We start from the raw sequence: 18,064 nt of genomic DNA on the forward strand, positions 1-18,064 counted from the left end.
CCGCCAGGGGGCGCCGCTGCTGCTGGGCCGGGCAGCGCCAAGATGGCGGCGGCGCGGTTGGTCTGCGCGGCGGCGGGGCTGGGCGGCCGGTAGGTGACCGCGGGGCTCGCTCCGCTTCTCGCTGCCCGTGCCTGGAGGAGGGAGCCCGGCTCTTTCCCGGCGGGATTTCCTTTCGCCCTTTTCCCGCGCGGCTGGGGCGGGGAGAGGGCGGCTGTGTCGCAGCGAGCGGCACCGCAACCTCCGGGCCGCGCCGGCCTCTCCTCGCTCCTCCCCGTTCCTTCCCCGCTGTAGCAGCGCGAACAAAGAGAAGTTACTTCTCCTCCTAACACGCGGGCACCGAGAGGGTGTTTCCTGCCCCAACCCCATTATAACAGCGTTAATTGCCTCGACACGGGTGCTGAGGGACCATTCACTGAGGAGTGAGGGATGGATTAGAAGGGGGTGGTCAGTAGGTCAGAGAGGTTCTCCTGCCCCTCTGCTCTGCCCTGGGGAGACCACACCTGGAATATTGTGTCCAGTTGTGGCCCCTCAGCTCCAGAAGGACAGGGAACTGCTGCAGAGAGTCCAGCGCAGCCACCAAGATGCTGAAGGGAGTGGAGCATCTCCCGTGTGAGGAAAGGCTGAGGGAGCTGGGGCTCTGGAGCTGGAGAAGAGGAGACTGAGGGGTGACCTCATTCATGTTCACAGAGATCTAAAGGGGCAGTGTCAGGAGGATGGAGCCAGGCTCTTCTCGGTGACAACCAGTGACAGGACAAGGGGCAATGGGTGCAAACTGGAACAGAGGAGGTTCCACTTAAATTTGAGAAGAAACTTGTTTGTGGTGAGGGTGTCAGAGCCTGGCCCAGGCTGCCCAGGGAGGCTGTGGAGGCTCCTTCTCTGCAGACATTCAAACCCGCCTGGACCCCTTCCTGTGGAACCTCAGCTGGGTGTTCCTGCTCCATGGGGGATTGCACTGGATGAGCTTTCCAGGGCCCTTCCAACTCCTCACATTCTGGGATTCTGTGTGAAATTCCCCCACATGTGTGTAGGATCATGTCATGAGGGGCTGTGAACTCCCCCAGCACACACCTGTGCTCAGGGCTGAGCAATGAGGGGAAATTCCCCTTTAGAGTGGGGAAAGATGGTGCAATAAGGGGAAATTCAATGGGCCGAGTGGTGGTGGGTGAACCTGCCCCACTCTGTGGGCTATAAAATGGCCTATAAATGGATTATAATCTCTGTTCTCCAAAGCTAAATGGAGAAAGAAGAACTTTGCTCTTGGGGACCTTCCTCACAGTTCCCCTTGTGGTTTCTATACCTGTTACCAAGATCACAACAGTATGTAAATAACATGATGTAGACGTTTCTGTGCTGGTGGCCCCTTCACAGTGGGGAGGCCCCCCCTATTTTCACCGCTAATGCCAATTATGTGACCAGTATGGAGCCTCTTTTTAACTGCTCCGGTTTCATTCTGGAACAGTACTTGTATAGGAATATACTGAATTTCCTTAGTCCCCGAAGGGAAGAAATACACAGAGGTGAACAGGGCTGAGGTACGTGTAGTTAACAGAGTTTTTATCTTTTATCCAAATATTGCCCTGGTATTTTTTTCTTGTACGATTTGGTTGTGCAAGAGCAGCTGATGCATTACAAGTGAGAGCCTGATGTTGGACCAGCTAAACCTGCTGAGCAGAGGAGAAAATGTTGGCCCTGGTTTAGTCTCAGGTGCCTGAGGCCGGATCCATCGCAGCTCTCTGTAATCTTCTGAAAATTGGGCATTTAGTCCAAGCTAGATTTCCAGGTGCTGTCCAAAGGACGATAAAGCTCCCTTGGGGTGATTTTGTTCTGTTGCAGGTAAGTAAGGTGCTTTGCTTGCCTTTAGTAACTCTGAAAGAGCCTAGATGATTTTTTTAGGTGGCTGAAATTGAAGACTTACGTCTATTTTGTCATGAAATGAGAGACGGGGAGCTCTGAAAAGGGGAAGAAATGAGGGATATTTTGTAATTTGCAAATTGTGACTAAAACGCTCTTTCTCTAGGCTCTGTCGTACGATGTTAAAGGATCATAACTTGACAGCGCAACGGTCTTTGCGCCAACTTGCACCAAAGAAACCATTGCTCCCGCCTGCAATATGGCATAACGCAGGTAAATACTGGCTGAAAATGAGAAGATGAGCATTGTGAGTTTGTATGTCTTGCGCTAATAATGAAAATCTGAGCATGATAACATTTCCTAGGCGGTTTTTGATGAAGCACATTTGGAGCTTGGGGAGAAGATGTGGGTGGCTCCCTGGGCACCATTATACGCGTTTTTTCTGTGTCATTTAGCTGTTGAGACTTCGAAGGGGCTTTGTTAGTGCAAAATATTATTGGGGTTTGCCACCTTTCTTAGTGTAGATGGGCTTGTGTTCCCTTCTGTGCCGCTTCAGCTGCTGAGGTGAAATCACTGCCCGCTCACACAACCCAGCGCCAATGGCAAAGCCTTTCATTCTTAGAGCTGCCATATATATGTATATATATTTTAAACTTTCCTCCTCTTGAACATGCAGCTGTGTATGGTGCATTAATAGCATTCTCCATTAATATTATCTGCAACTTGGTATAACCCTGGCAACACAATGTGGCCAAATCCTCTCTGTCCAGCACCGGTTTTGTGTTTCAGTTGTGATCCCCAGGCCCTGACGAGGGCCTCGTGTGTTACCCGGTCCTTCCCTCGAGCAGGTGGTGGAAGGGTCACGAGCAGCATCCGCAGCGCTCACGAAAAGCAATTATATAGGTGTTTGATGTAAATACAGCCCGCTAGCAGGGACTGAATAATAAATTCCAATGCAATTACTCACAGCTGTGCAAAGAGCTCTCCAGGTTGATTAGTGATGGAAAAACCTGCCCTTAGGACGGCAGGTGACGCTTTGGGAAGAAATGGGTTGTTGTTCCACCCCTCAGGACCAGCTGACTGTTTCTTGCTTGCTTGGGTTTATTCTTTTTGTGTTAAAGTATTTTCATGCCTTTTTTTTTTTTTTAAGTAAAAATGTAGCGTGTGCCATTGTGTATGTTCAGCTCAAATGGGTTGGTACCATAACAAAGTCACAATTCGGCAATTTATAAACAGTGTGATTTGTCATCTAATACGAGGGAGTCACGGGCAAAGCGGCAGTTTACAGAAATCAATATATCAGCTCTTTTTGCTGCTTTAAATCCCTCTGTTGCGTATTTTTTGAAGTTATGTGGGGTTGTTTCTTAGGTGTAATTTGGGTTTAAAATTCGTTTTTCTTTCCTGAATGTTTGTATCTCATCGTGTTACTTGATATTCAGGGAGAGTTAGAAGGAAGGAGAACTAGAAGGAGAATTGGAACATGGGAAACTGTCCCCGACTGATGTTCAGCTTCAGTGGAACCGCAGGCATGCGCTGCATGGATGTATCTACACTATTAAATACACAGTCTTAAATCCTCATAGCTTCTGTGTATCATCAGGAGGGTTAGTAAAAGAAATCGGGATCCTTGACTTTCATTTAAGCTGATACGGTTTCATTCTTTTATTTTCCAGTAAGAGGCATGTTCATTCAAACTCAGGACACGCCAAATCCAAACAGCTTGAAGTTTATTCCGGGGAAGCAAGTGCTGGAATCGAGGACTATGGAGTTTTCCACACCAGCTGCAGCGTTTTGCTCGCCCTTAGCAAGGTATCACTGAACACATCCTCATTTGTTGGGGGATCACTGTGGGCTGTGTGTCTACAACTGATGTTTTTAAGCACGGCTGCTGATCGCTCTGCTCCTCCTTAAACGCACCAACTGCTCCCGAGTATAGGTTTTTAACACTGCTTTACTTGTGCATAAAATTAAAGCTGGGAAGGTGGTTACCAAGTTGTTTTTCTGTGTGTCTGGGTGCTCCACGGCTGTGTTGCACCACAATGCGTCTCATTGATGCAACTGGGTTATAAATCAGTGTTCTTGAACAGTTGCTGCATGGCCGGTGAGACCTCTAGCCCTGATCTTGCAAAATCAGTTTTAATTCAAGTAGTTACTCGGAGATCACGCGACTTTTCGGAATTGGGAAAGATGGTGTAAGGGAGTAAATAGTCCCCAAATACTACAAATTAAATGTAGTAGTTTGCTTGCTTGGGCAGATGTTGGCGCTCACCTGAACTTCAAAGCCTGATGGATTTTTCCTTCACGAAAGGTTTAGGATGTCTGGGTGGATCCTCTTTCAGGATCTATAACGAGCCTCTGGAGTTGCAGCTTTCAATGCCAATATGCATAATCTGGGACCTATATTATTCAATATATTCATCAGTGATTTGGATGAGGGAATAGAGTGACTGTCAGCAAGTTTGCTGGTGACACCAAGCTGGGAGGAGTGGTGACACTGGAAGCTGTGCTGCCATCAGAGACCTGGACAGGCTGGAGAGCTGGGCAGGGAAAAATTGAATGAAATAGAACAAGGGCAAGTGGAGAGTCTTGAATCTGGGCAGGAACAACCCCAGGTTCCAGTGTAAGTTGGGGAATGAGCTATTAGAGAGCAGTGTAGGGGAAAGGGAGCTGGGGGTCCTGGGGACAGCAGGGTGACCATGAGCCAGCACTGGGCCCTTGTGGCCAGGAAGGCCAATGGTACCTGGGGTGGGTTAGAAGGGGGTGGTCAGTAGGTCAGAGAGGTTCTCCTGCCCCTCTGCTCTGCCCTGGGGAGACCACACCTGGAATATTGTGTCCAGTTGTGGCCCCTCAGCTCCAGAAGGACAGGGAACTGCTGCAGAGAGTCCAGCGCAGCCACCAAGATGCTGAAGGGAGTGGAGCATCTCCCGTGTGAGGAAAGGCTGAGGGAGCTGGGGCTCTGGAGCTGGAGAAGAGGAGACTGAGGGGGGACCTCATTCATGTTTACAGAGATCTAAAGGGGCAGTGTCAGGAGGATGGAGCCAGGCTCTTCTCGGTGACAACCAGTGATAGGACAAGGGGCAATGGGTGCAAACTGGAACACAAGAGGTTCCACTTAAATTTGAGAAGCAACTTGTTTGGGGTGAGGGTGGCAGAGCCTGGCCCAGGCTGCCCAGGGAGGCTGTGGAGTCTCCTTCTCTGCAGACATTCAAACCCGCCTGGACACCTTCCTGTGGAACCTCAGCTGGGTGTTCCTGCTCCATGGGGGATTGCACTGGATGAGCTTTCCAGGTCCCTTCCAACCCCTCACATTCTGGGATTCTGTGTGATTCTCTGAGTAAGAGTCACTGAGCAGATAGTGGATTTACATCATCTTGGTGCAGAAGGGGCTCGGAACGCCATCACAAGCCTCTGGGAATACTGGGAAGCGCATTTTTTGTGTGTTTGTCGTTGCTTTCACACCAGCCTCTGAAAATAAACTTTATGTGGATGAAAGGGCTTCAATTTGAGGGTGAGATCCAGAAATGCTGCCGTTAGTACCTCCAGAGACCCCTGTTTAAGTCATCTGGTGTCTGTCGGAAGAATTGTATGAAAAGTACCCTGTTTCCCTGAAAATAAGCCCTACCCCAAAAATAACCCCAGCATGATTTTCCAGGATTTTTGAGGATGCTCAAAATATAAGCCCTACTCCAAAAATAAGCCCTAGCTGCAGTTCATTTAAAAAGTCAATTTAAATAATGTAGCTATAAAAGTAAAAGCGTAAGCATCTTTTGGAGCCAAAATTGTATAAGACCCTGTCTTATTTTCGACGAAGCAGGGGAGAAGCTGCTTCATGTGCCAGTCTCTCCAGGAACTGCAGGGTGATCAGACACACAGCTCTGACGCTTCCAACTCTGGCAGAGTTGCTTGGCAGCCAACAGGATCTTTACACGCGACGTCGTATGACTTAAAGTAATAAATACAATGTGAAATGGTTGTGAGGACGTCAGGAGGCGTCAGCGGAACGCTGGGTCGGGTTACGGAATGCAGTTCGCTGGCGGAAAGTGGCTTTTTGTTGTCGTGTGTCTGCGAGTAGACATTTTCGTCAACGCAGATGTGCGTGCTGGAATGTGAAAATAAATGACTACTAGATGGGTTGTAAATGGTCTGTAAATTCTCATTCTGCGTTTTCTGCTTGAAATATTGTCCGAAACGTGCTCTTTCCCCTCGGCTAAGTCGGTGTGCTCCTTCGGATGGGTGCTGGATGGGGCCATTTCAAGCAATTTACTGTGAATCTTAAGCCTTTACCAAATTCTCTAATTTTTCCTGTGCCATACAAATAACTCAAAATATTGCAGATTGCTCACAAAGTGCATTGGGGTGTTAAAGCCTTGGGGGCTGCTCAGCACTAATCCTTTTATTTAATGGCAACGGAATCAAAGGCAGGTTTTTGTTGAGCTCAGTTACTTTAAATAATTTGCTTTAACCTAAAGAGCATTCCCTGTATTTGCACTAGTCCTACCTGAAACAACAGCTACCGACTGGTTTTGATGCCGATCCAGTACATTTTTATATACAGGATTTAATTTGGCCTTCAAATTAAAACTGGAGGGCGAGTTACTCTTTCCCACACCCTGTGGAGAAGGCCTGTAAGGTGTGTTTGGTTTTACTACGCCCACAGCAGGATCTCCTGGCTCTTACTAAGCTGTAACTCAGCGTTCCTCATCATGGTTCTGTTTTTAGTGCTTATTTTTGTCTAGAAATGTATTCTACGACTTTTTCTCAGTGACAGATTAACTAAATCTTTAGGAGTTTACTTGAAATATATACGCATTTGGGGGTTGTTTTGTTTGTTTTCCTGACAGACAGTTGTTCAGAGTTGAAGGAGTGAAAAGTGTTTTCTTTGGACCAGACTTCATCACCATCACCAAGGTAAGCAGGACCGAGATCCAGATGTACTGAAAGACAAAGAGTTTCTAAAGTACTGAGTGGTGGACAGCAGGGTGAGCATGAGCCAGCACTGGGCCCCTGTGGCCAGGAAGGCCAATGGTACCTGGGGTGGGTTAGAAGGGGGTGGTCAGTAGGTCAGAGAGGTTCTCCTGCCCCTCTGCTCTGCCCTGGGGAGACCACACCTGGAATATTGTGTCCAGTTGTGGCCCCTCAGCTCCAGAAGGACAGGGAACTGCTGCAGAGAGTCCAGCGCAGCCACCAAGATGCTGAAGGGAGTGGAGCATCTCCCGTGTGAGGAAAGGCTGAGGGAGCTGGGGCTCTGGAGCTGGAGAAGAGGAGACTGAGAGGGGACCTCATTCATGTTTACAGAGATCTAAAGGGGCAGTGTCAGGAGGATGGAGCCAGGCTCTTCTGGGTGACAACCAGTGATAGGACAAGGGGTAATGGGTTCAAACTGAAACACAGGAGGTTCCACTTAAATTTGAGAAGAAACTTCTTCCCGGTGAGGGTGTCAGAGCCTGGCCCAGGCTGCCCAGGGAGGTTGTGGAGTCTCCTTCTCTGCAGACATTCAAACCCGCCTGGACACCTTCCTGTGGAACCTCAGCTGGGTGTTCCTGCTCCATGGGGGGATTGCTCTGGATGAGCTTTCCAGGTCCCTTCCAACCCCTGACATCCAGGGATTCTGTGAAAGACCCAGAGTTTCAAAAAGATGAGCTGAGATGGAGCTGCCTGGTAGGTGCCCATAGGGGAGATCCAGTCAGACTCTTGGACACGTGTAGTTAAAGTACCAGAGGTGATGTTCACAAGCGGCATGGAGGGAATTGCCTTTAATAGAAAAAGTAATCCTAAAGTGTGGGTAAGCACTGGGGTGGGTAGCACAGAGAAGCTGCAGGTTCTGGAGCGGTTCCACAGGGACGGACGCACGGACAGGCGGGTGTGCGAGCGAGACGGAGCTCATTGCGGGTGGGGTTGTGCTTGCACAAGGTGTGGAGCTCGTGGCAGCAGAGATAAGATAACGCGTCCACTCGCACTGCGGGAAATGCCGCGAATGAGAATTTGGCTCAAAATGAAATGGAACCGAACGATCTTGAGGATCTGAAAATTTGGGAAAAATACGTTGCAAATAATGTGTTTAAGAGGCTTCTTTTTCACCTCATTTTGGGTAATATTTTAATAGCGCTCGGCTTGCAAACGAGGAGAACTTTCTGTGGACTATTTTAAGTAGAGTCTTGATGAACTTTTTAGGCAAAGTTGGACTTGACGAAACGAGGAGATCAAATCCACGCATCAAACATGGGAGCCTATTATATTTTTGGAACGTAAGAAGAATCTCTGCGTAACTTCTTATTAGGAGGCACATACTCTGGTTTTATTCTTTTATTTTTTCTTCTGATTCTCGTAGGAGAGTGAAGATCTGGACTGGAACTTATTGAAACCAGATATTTATGCAACCATAATGGATTTCTTTGCCTCTGGGTTACCTGTGGTTACTGACGAGGCGCCTCGGACAGACACGGGTAAATCAAACTCCTCAGGCCCAGGCCGGTGACTGCCATGGAGCGCAGTGTCTGTTATTTCCCTCCTTGAATCAAAAAAGAACGCTCAGGCTTGATGTCAGTGTCTTAATGAGAGGTTTATGGTCTTAAATGAACAAGAAATAGTAAGGAGTCTTTTCCAAACTGTAATAGAAAGTGAGAATAACTTATAATTTAACAACTTTTATTTTCTCATTTGCAACTTACCAACTTAAAATGATTTTTCTCGCCTTTTAAGGAAGATGACAACCATTGAATTCCTCTCTGCTCTATCTGGATTTAATGTCAATATTAATACAGACTTTATTTCCTTTGAAAAAGTTGTCTTTAAAAGTACTTCCGTGAGACCATCAATGAGCTTGAAATTACATCTGGAGCTGCTAAATCCAGACGTGCTCATCATTCTCCTGCTGAATGTTTTACGTTGCTAAAACATTCTGAGGACCCTTCCTTAGCCCACGAATCATTATTGATCGTTACTCGTTGCTTCCTTTAGAGGCTGTTGTGTGTTAAGGCCTCTGCCTGTTGAGAAGAACACGGTACCAATGCTGCGTATGTTGGTGAAATCCTGGGATATAAATAAGGATAAGGCAGGAAAAGATTCTTAGTCCGAATTAAGACTTCGACCTTCTGGTTTCAGCCCTCTCAGCACCGTTTTAATGCTGTTCCCTTCTGCCATTATGGAGGCAGAGTGTTAATAATCCTATCCGAGTTCTCTCCAGTTTCTGATTTGCACATTTTTCCCTTCCCAAGCTGCGTCAGAAGATGATGATGAGGTCGTGCTCATGATTAAAGAACTGCTGGATACAAGAATAAGGTAAACTGGGAGCGTTACTGCTGGGCTGGAGTCAGTCCTGGGTTTGGATTTCTTTAGGGCGCAGCGCGTTTTCCTCTGGGTATGCGGGAATTTGTGGCTCAGTATCGAGTGAGGGGGTTTGAAGTGCCAGACTTGAGAATGCTGTTTCCTCTCATTGCAAACTTCCTATCTAGTTGTCCTGATTGAGTGGACGGTTTGCTGAACAGAGTCCTTTGTGCTGAGGATATTTTTATGCTCGTTAGTTGTCTTCCAAGGTGAGCTGAAAGGAATAAGCAGGTTGATGTTTCAGATGCGGGGAAGATGTCTGCTGGCTTTCTGAAGCTGTGGGATCTGACAGCAGCATCTTCCCCAGCTCACAAATTCAGGAACCAAAAACCTGTGTGTTGGTCAAAATCACAGAATTCAGTTCAGTTTCTCCAGGAGTTGTGGTGAACTTGGGCTTTTGTGTTTTCCTCCCCCTTTCCTCCCCCTTTCCTCCCCCTTTCCTCCCCCTTTCCTCCCCCTTTCCTCCCCCTTTCCTCCCCCTTTCCTCCCCCTTTCCTCCCCCTTTCCTCCCCCTTTCCTCCCCCTTTCCTCCCCCTTTCCTCCCCCTTTCCTCCCCCTTTCCTCCCCCTTTCCTCCCCCTTTCCTCCCCCTTTCCTCCCCCTTTCCTCCCCCTTTCCTCCCCCTTTCCTCCCCCTTTCCTCCCCCTTTCCTCCCCCTTTCCTCCCCCTTTCCTCCCCCTTTCCTCCCCCTTTCCTCCCCCTTTCCTCCCCCTTTCCTCCCCCTTTCCTCCCCCTTTCCTCCCCCTTTCCTCCCCCTTTCCTCCCCCTTTCCTCCCCCTTTCCTCCCCCTTTCCTCCCCCTTTCCTCCCCCTTTCCTCCCCCTTTCCTCCCCCTTTCCTCCCCCTTTCCTCCCCCTTTCCTCCCCCTTTCCTCCCCCTTTCCTCCCCCTTTCCTCCCCCTTTCCTCCCCCTTTCCTCCCCCTTTCCTCCCCCTTTCCTCCCCCTTTCCTCCCCCTTTCCTCCCCCTTTCCTCCCCCTTTCCTCCCCCTTTCCTCCCCCTTTCCTCCCCCTTTCCTCCCCCTTTCCTCCCCCTTTCCTCCCCCTTTCCTCCCCCTTTCCTCCCCCTTTCCTCCCCCTTTCCTCCCCCTTTCCTCCCCCTTTCCTCCCCCTTTCCTCCCCCTTTCCTCCCCCTTTCCTCCCCCTTTCCTCCCCCTTTCCTCCCCCTTTCCTCCCCCTTTCCTCCCCCTTTCCTCCCCCTTTCCTCCCCCTTTCCTCCCCCTTTCCTCCCCCTTTCCTCCCCCTTTCCTCCCCCTTTCCTCCCCCTTTCCTCCCCCTTTCCTCCCCCTTTCCTCCCCCTTTCCTCCCCCTTTCCTCCCCCTTTCCTCCCCCTTTCCTCCCCCTTTCCTCCCCCTTTCCTCCCCCTTTCCTCCCCCTTTCCTCCCCCTTTCCTCCCCCTTTCCTCCCCCTTTCCTCCCCCTTTCCTCCCCCTTTCCTCCCCCTTTCCTCCCCCTTTCCTCCCCCTTTCCTCCCCCTTTCCTCCCCCTTTCCTCCCCCTTTCCTCCCCCTTTCCTCCCCCTTTCCTCCCCCTTTCCTCCCCCTTTCCTCCCCCTTTCCTCCCCCTTTCCTCCCCCTTTCCTCCCCCTTTCCTCCCCCTTTCCTCCCCCTTTCCTCCCCCTTTCCTCCCCCTTTCCTCCCCCTTTCCTCCCCCTTTCCTCCCCCTTTCCTCCCCCTTTCCTCCCCCTTTCCTCCCCCTTTCCTCCCCCTTTCCTCCCCCTTTCCTCCCCCTTTCCTCCCCCTTTCCTCCCCCTTTCCTCCCCCTTTCCTCCCCCTTTCCTCCCCCTTTCCTCCCCCTTTCCTCCCCCTTTCCTCCCCCTTTCCTCCCCCTTTCCTCCCCCTTTCCTCCCCCTTTCCTCCCCCTTTCCTCCCCCTTTCCTCCCCCTTTCCTCCCCCTTTCCTCCCCCTTTCCTCCCCCTTTCCTCCCCCTTTCCTCCCCCTTTCCTCCCCCTTTCCTCCCCCTTTCCTCCCCCTTTCCTCCCCCTTTCCTCCCCCTTTCCTCCCCCTTTCCTCCCCCTTTCCTCCCCCTTTCCTCCCCCTTTCCTCCCCCTTTCCTCCCCCTTTCCTCCCCCTTTCCTCCCCCTTTCCTCCCCCTTTCCTCCCCCTTTCCTCCCCCTTTCCTCCCCCTTTCCTCCCCCTTTCCTCCCCCTTTCCTCCCCCTTTCCTCCCCCTTTCCTCCCCCTTTCCTCCCCCTTTCCTCCCCCTTTCCTCCCCCTTTCCTCCCCCCTGCAGTGGACCAAGAAGCCACTGATGAGAGTATTAGCAGTGCTGCATCACACTTCAATTTATAGCAGGATAGTTCACAGAACCTATATATAAACCAGTGGTAGGGACAGAGAATTTACTGTTTAGTCAATGAGAAATACGTGCAAAGAAGTCAGAGCGTGCGGGATGGAGGGAATGTAGATCTGAAAGGTCCTGTTAAAAAAGTTAGTTTCAAATGAGAAAAAGTGACTTTTTAGTCATGCTCTTTGGCTTTGTGGAATGGAGGAGTTGTTAATAAATGTGTCAGATTCTCTGAGGAGCCCAGTTCTCAAAAGAGGTATTTTGGAGATCAGTATAAAGAGCTTCTGTTAGAGTAACTTGATGGTTTTAGCTTGGTCTGGAAAAATGTTGCTATGGGGACCCAGTTACAATGCTGGGCATTCGTTGCTTGCAAAAGGCGACTGCGCTGCAGAAACGCTCGTGGTACCGGGGCTGATCTTATCAGATGCTCCTTTCTTCACCCCTTACCAGGATTAAGCTTTTCTATAGTTGGAGCTTTTTCTGCCCTTTGTAAATTATGGTGAACTATATATTTATGGAAGCACTAAAGAGCTTGTTACCAGCGTCTGGGTTCAGGTAACAGACATCACATGGTGGGACTCACACCTATTATATTTGCCACATAACTGAGGCGATCATCATTCCATGTGGGGAGGGTCTCAGGGCAAACCGGTGTTTCTTGGCTTTTTACCCCTAGGATTTCGATGATTCCTTGTGTGCCGTTGCATTCATTACAAGTCCGTGTTGCTTAATGTAACAGTAACTGTCAACGTGAGAGTCCAGCAAAGTGTGAATTGTTGGAAATTTGAACTAAGTGCTTGTAAAGAGATTTAGTTACTATTTCTTGCCAGTATATTAAATTGAGCTTTACTAAAGATTTCTAGAAAGGAACATATTTCAGCTATACTTGCTTTAAATTGTCATGTTCCCTCAGGCCCACGGTGCAGGAGGATGGTGGCGATGTTATTTATAAAGGCTTTGAGGATGGGATCGTGCAGCTGAAGTTGCAGGGGTCGTGCACCAGCTGTCCCAGCTCCATCATCACCCTGAAGAACGGGATACAGAACATGCTCCAGTTCTACATCCCTGAAGTAGAAGGCGTGGAACAGGTGGGTTGCTGAGCAATAGCAGCTGTTTTGCATGGATAGCGACGTCTTTGTCCCTTTCCAGCGCGGACAGGTTGGCAGTTGAAGTGAAAGCACGGGATGCATCGCTGCAGTTTGTCTGAGTTAGAAGCAGAACTGTGCCAAGTCCTGTACAAATACATGGACCGCAGTACGCTGGGGCTGCCCGGTGGAAAGCGGCGTTGCAGAAAAGGCTCCTGCGCTGCCTGTGGTTTGTGGCAAAGGTGGCGATGGCCCGGCCTCCTCGGACTCTCCAGTGTGCCCATGTCCCTCTTGCAGCGAGGAGCCCACACCTGCACGCTGTGTTCACCACTGATTGTTACCTCTGTGCTTTGGTGACTTTGTGTGACACGGGACAAGCTTTTGTCCCCTAAAATGCGGATTGTTTTGCTTCCTGGTTAAAAATCCCATACGCTGTAGTGATCTGATGGCCTTCGTAATAACTTGGTGAGCTTCTCTTATTTCAACCACGCTTCCTCCTGGCATTTTTGATTGCAAGTTTGTCTTGTTGATGTGATCACTGTCATTGAGTGCTGTAGAAGAACCGCTGCTCTGGTTGGGCGCAGCAGGGATTAATGGCATAAATTCTCTATGCAATGCTGTCACCGTTTACCAAAGTGACTTCTGGATCTGATTTCAGGTTATTGATGATGATGATGTGGAGAAAGAAGCAAATTCTACTTGAGCTGGCATCATCTACGGCCAAATAAGTATTTACCTCGTGGTGTACGTAAAGAACCTTTGTGCTGAGGAACAACCAAATTTGCCTTTCGTTTCAGAAAAATAGTTGCACTTAATGTCTGTGAAAACGTATCATCAGTTTAAGCAGTTTGTCCACTAATTTATTAAACGCCCTGCGTTCAAAAATGAATCATTTCGCTTTGTTTTGTACTGTGTCTTAAGAAAGAAATGGTGGGCTTTAAAATGCTGATGCATCTCTCCATTGTTCTCCCATACAAACAATTCAAGACTGAAAAAAAAGAGGCAGCAAAAGTGAAGTTTCCTGACTGTTTTTTGTGCAATAAAAATCTATACATTTTATACCCCCAAACCTCATGGGGTTTGCAGGACTATCTGCCTTTACAATTGGGAGGTTCAGACGGTTCGTTTTATCGAGTCTTGTTCAGCTGTTTGTTTGAGAGGATGTAGTGTTGGATCACTTGTGGAAAGTGACCCAGGTGTTCGCTACCACTGTGCAACAAAGTAGCAATAGAAACAAAAAAAGGGGGTTGTTTGTTATAAAAAATCAAATCTCTTAAAATAAATAGGGCAACCAAGATGCTGAAGGGAGTGGAGCATCTCCCGTGTGAGGAAAGGCTGAGGGAGCTGGGGCTCTGGAGCTGGAGAAGAGGAGACTGAGGGGGGACCTCATTCATGTTCACAGATATCTAAAGGGGCAGTGTCAGGAGGATGGAGCCAGGCTCTTCTCGGTGACAACCAGTGATAGGACAAGGGGCAATGGGTGCAAACTGGAACAGAGGAGGTTCCACTTAAATTTGAGAAGAAACTTGTTCCTGGTGAGGGTGTCAGAGCCTGGCCCAGGCTGCCCAGGGAGGCTGTGGAGTCTCCTTCTCTGCAGACATTCAAACCCGCCTGGACCCCTTCCTGTGGAACCTCAGCTGGGTGTTCCTGCTCCATGGGGGGATTGCACTGGATGAGCTTTCCAGGGCCCTTCAACCCCTCACATCCTGGGATTCTGTGTAATTGTTAGAAGATGATGATCCTTACCAGCTGTAGTAAGTAAAGAGACAAAGTAACTTGCTTAGAGGTAAAATAGTTCAGCTAATTGTTTGCTTAAACTTGGAAAAGATGATTTCTCAACATAATACTCCCAATGTCCAGATGAACGTGCGGTGCTTACGGGCACAAATGACACCGGCAGGACAGCAAAGCAAGCGGACGCGTTCACCTGGCCGTGTCCTGTTCTTCCGCAGCGCACAGGCCAGGGCTGGCGGAGCAGAGCACATTCCAGTGCTAGAGACCACAGGAAGCAAAATATTTATTGTTCCAAAATCGAGCTACGTAAATCACGCTTTGCAAGTACTTCTGTTTACTTGAGCACGGGGGATGGGATTTCTTGCTGGTGACCGGCTTTAGCGGATGGCTTTGCTGATGGAAATGCTGTTTCTTTGCGCTGCCGCAGCTAAGCTGGGTTTGTGGTCGTTGTTTGGCTTTGGTTGTGTTCCCTGTGCACAAGGAGTTGACGGTGCTGTGTTCCCTCCTTCCCTCCTTGCAGTTCCACCACAGGATCGATTAAATCAGCGGAGAATCCTTTGGATAGTGTGCAGATCAGCGTGTGGTAGCCATAAAATGTTTCTTTGGCTTTCATGGAGAGCAATAACTTAGTCATTTGAATTACCCTCTCAGGATTTGGAAATTGGTTTGAAATGACCATATTTTCTTTACTTCGTTGTGAAGCATCTTAGAAATGTATCGATGAGCCTACCCCCGTGTTCAATAAGAATCAACAAAGCATAGAATGGGAAGTAGTCTTTGTGGTTTCTCAAAAATAGAGCTTTTTTAGGCCTAACGTGTCAATTTAATGCACTCTATAAGCCACAACTTAGGGAGAAAAGTAGCTGTTTCACGTGTTAAATAAAACGTCTCTCTTAAAGATGTGGTCTTTGTTCTTTCGTTAAGCAGTACTCCAGGATCTGCCGTTGTATTTCCAGTCTTGGTTCTGTTGGGTTTTGATTTGTACAAATAGGACCAGATGAGCCCTGCGTGCCCCCGGGCGGAACATGAAACGTCTTGTGATGTTGAGACTGAAGAGGTTCCCTGTCCAGCGAGTATCTTGTGTCCTCAAGTTCCTCAAGCCCTGTCATGCAGAGAGAAGCCCGTAACACATCCCATTCTCTCTTAGCCATCCTGTCTCACTATGAAGTATAAGAAGATTATTAGGCAGCAATTGTGTTTCTACAGCCGAAGGGGGGTGTGCTTTCCAACTCTTGATAAGGGAAAGCGGTGGGGAGAGGGTTAAGTGCCAACTGGAGAACAATCAAAACCCAACTGCATTCACAACAATAACCATACACTCTAATATTATGGTAGCCCAGTGTGGTAAAATCATCCCAAGTCATTCACAGGGTCTGTGTGAACTTTCCAAGCTGTCTGAACAGCTCAATCCCTGGAAAACCGGGGGGGTGAGCGGCATCCTGGCTCCTCCGCTCACCCCAAATCTGCATTCGCGGGCAGTGAAGCAAAGGGGAATATATAGGAATGCAGCTGGTGAGGTGGCCAGTGTCCTCTGGCACTGTGGTGTGTGAGCCGATGTTCTCCTGGTTCTTCATTTAAAGAGCACCCTTTGGTTCTGTGAAGTTCTATAATTGCAGTTCGTAATTACATCTAAAATAGTAATGACTGCTTGAAATAATTCTGGTGTTTTTTAAAGAAGTGCTTTGGTATTTTTGCTGTGCCACAGATATGATCAATGTTACCCTTCAGCCATTTTTGTTTTCACTCACGTCAGGTAGAGAGAACACACAAAATGAATGTTTCCCAAGCGGTGTTGTAGGACTCTCTTAGGGGAAAAGTTGATTACAGCAGGCTAAACTCAGTCATCTTGGAACTGTTCACAGGTGGACACGTGTGTTTTGTCAGGACGTGACTCATTCCGTGCTTCTGGGAGAAATCCGTCTGTCCGTCCGGCAGTCCCAGCGGAGCCGTCACGGCCGGCAGCGCTGTTACAGCAGGTACTTTCAGCACAGTAACGGGAGGAAACAGCTCGTGTTACCCGGGTTAATATTCAAAATGCATTATGGTGGGGATCACAAAACACTCATTTCCAGGAGGTGAGTTTGCAGTCTGCCTCAAATTCAGGGCTTGAGCCAGAACTTCTATGTCCAGTGAGTATGTTGAGCTTAGAGGAGGAAAAAATAGCGCGTTGTTGTTTGTTTTCCCAACCACAACCCCTTTCTGTTAATTTTAAAAAGGCTCATGTCTAATAGGCAGCTTGGGAAGCTGTTTTCACGTTTCTCTGGCGATACGTTGCACATCTACATCCACGTGAACCGTATATGATAGTAAAACCGTGTGCGGTATGTACAGCAAACCTCAAAGGAACAAATTCCATAGGTGATAAATATTGGCTTTTATGGGGAAAAAGAACTCAAATGACCACTTCAAGACTAAACACAAGGAGCTGAATTTCTGTAGATGTAAAATTCTGAGGAATTTTAGTGCATAAGCATGGATGCGTTAGGCTCAGTTTGAGGGTTGTCTTCAGATAACACTTTAGGTTGTTTGAGGTGTGAAGTCGCACCTCGAATCCTGGGCTCAGTTTTAGGCCCCTCAGCTCAGGGCTCTAAATGGCGGCACCAAAATCACTTCAGGGCTCAAAATGGCGGCACCAGGGGCACCAAAATCACCTCAAAATATGAAAGGGCAGCCCCGGGGTTGGCGGGATCACCTCATGAAAGCCCTTGAGGTGCTGGAGCGAGTTGAGAGAAGGGAACGGAGCTGGTGAGGGGCTGGAGCACAAGTGTGATGGGAGCGGCTGAGGGAGCTGGGGGTTCAGCTGGAGAACAGGAGCTGAGGGGAGACCTTCTGATCTCTGAACTGCCTGAAAGGAGCTTGGAGCCAGGGGGGTCGGGCTCTGCTCCCCAGGAACAAGCGCCAGGAGCAGAGGAAACGGCCTCAAGTTGCACCAGGGGAGGTTGAGGTTGGATGTGGGAACAATTTGTTCCCCAAAGGGCTGTGGGGCATTGGAACAGGCTGCCCAGGGCAGTGCTGGAGTCACCATCCCTGGAGGGCTGGACAGACGGACATGAGGTTCTCAGGACATGGGGCAGGGACAGGGGTGGGTTATGGGTGGACTCGATGATTTTGAGTGGCTTTTCCAACCAAAATGATTCTGTGAATACCTTAAGAAATTGCACAAGTGGCTAAGTAGTCATAAACTGGGAGCTCCTACAGAGCAGCAACGAAACTCATAGTATGGAAATAAACCTGCAGGTGAACCCGGTGTGTCCAGTAGATCAGTAACAGAGTTTGAACAGTGGCCAAAGCTGGTGAGAGGAATATTTCTGCAGCAGTGTATACTGTGCATCGTTCTGGTGATCACCTTCGATGTGTTTGTAGTTCCCTTCTCATCTGAGAAATCACCTTCCACTGCCACAAGGCATTCAGCTTCCTAATTAAAGGTGTGGAAGTCAGAAAGAATCAGAATTTGAAGTCAGCCCTCTCCTCCCTTCACAGCTGAGAAAGAGGAACCCCAGCACCAAACAGGTTGGTTCCAGGTTGCTGTTCTCCACAAGCTGGTCCTGGGGACTGGGACCAACTGCCCTGGGGTGTCCCTGGGTGTCCCTGAGATCTCCTCGCTGTCAACAGCAGCACAGAGGCAAACTTCTAATGTTTCCTGCTTCAGGTTGTGTTCAGCCAGGTTCTTCTAGAACCAGATTCAAAGTCTACCCCTTTGGTATTGTTGGTTGTTTTCTGGGCTTTTTAAGGAAGTCTTTCAGAATTGACTTTTTAGTATTAAGCTAAAGTTAACAGCACTTTTCTTAAGGGA

The 18,064-nt window shown here is 48.9% G+C and overlaps 1 protein-coding gene across 1 annotated transcript; it reads left to right on the top strand.

The window, feature by feature from the left end:
* Window positions 1-13,426, top strand: NFU1 (NFU1 iron-sulfur cluster scaffold). The gene is made up of 8 exons (XM_065856828.2): window positions 1-89; window positions 2,018-2,124; window positions 3,525-3,660; window positions 6,693-6,759; window positions 8,180-8,294; window positions 9,066-9,129; window positions 12,366-12,540; window positions 13,196-13,426. The coding sequence occupies exons 1-8, from the start codon at window positions 43-45 to the stop codon at window positions 13,238-13,240; spliced, it is 756 nt and encodes a 251-aa protein (XP_065712900.1). The 5' UTR covers window positions 1-42; the 3' UTR covers window positions 13,241-13,426.
* The last annotated feature ends 4,638 nt before the right edge of the window (window positions 13,427-18,064 follow it).

The sequence above is a fragment of the Patagioenas fasciata genome, chromosome 26 (genome assembly GCF_037038585.1).
Source record: "Patagioenas fasciata isolate bPatFas1 chromosome 26, bPatFas1.hap1, whole genome shotgun sequence".
In the NCBI taxonomy this organism is placed as follows: Eukaryota; Metazoa; Chordata; class Aves; order Columbiformes; family Columbidae; genus Patagioenas; species Patagioenas fasciata.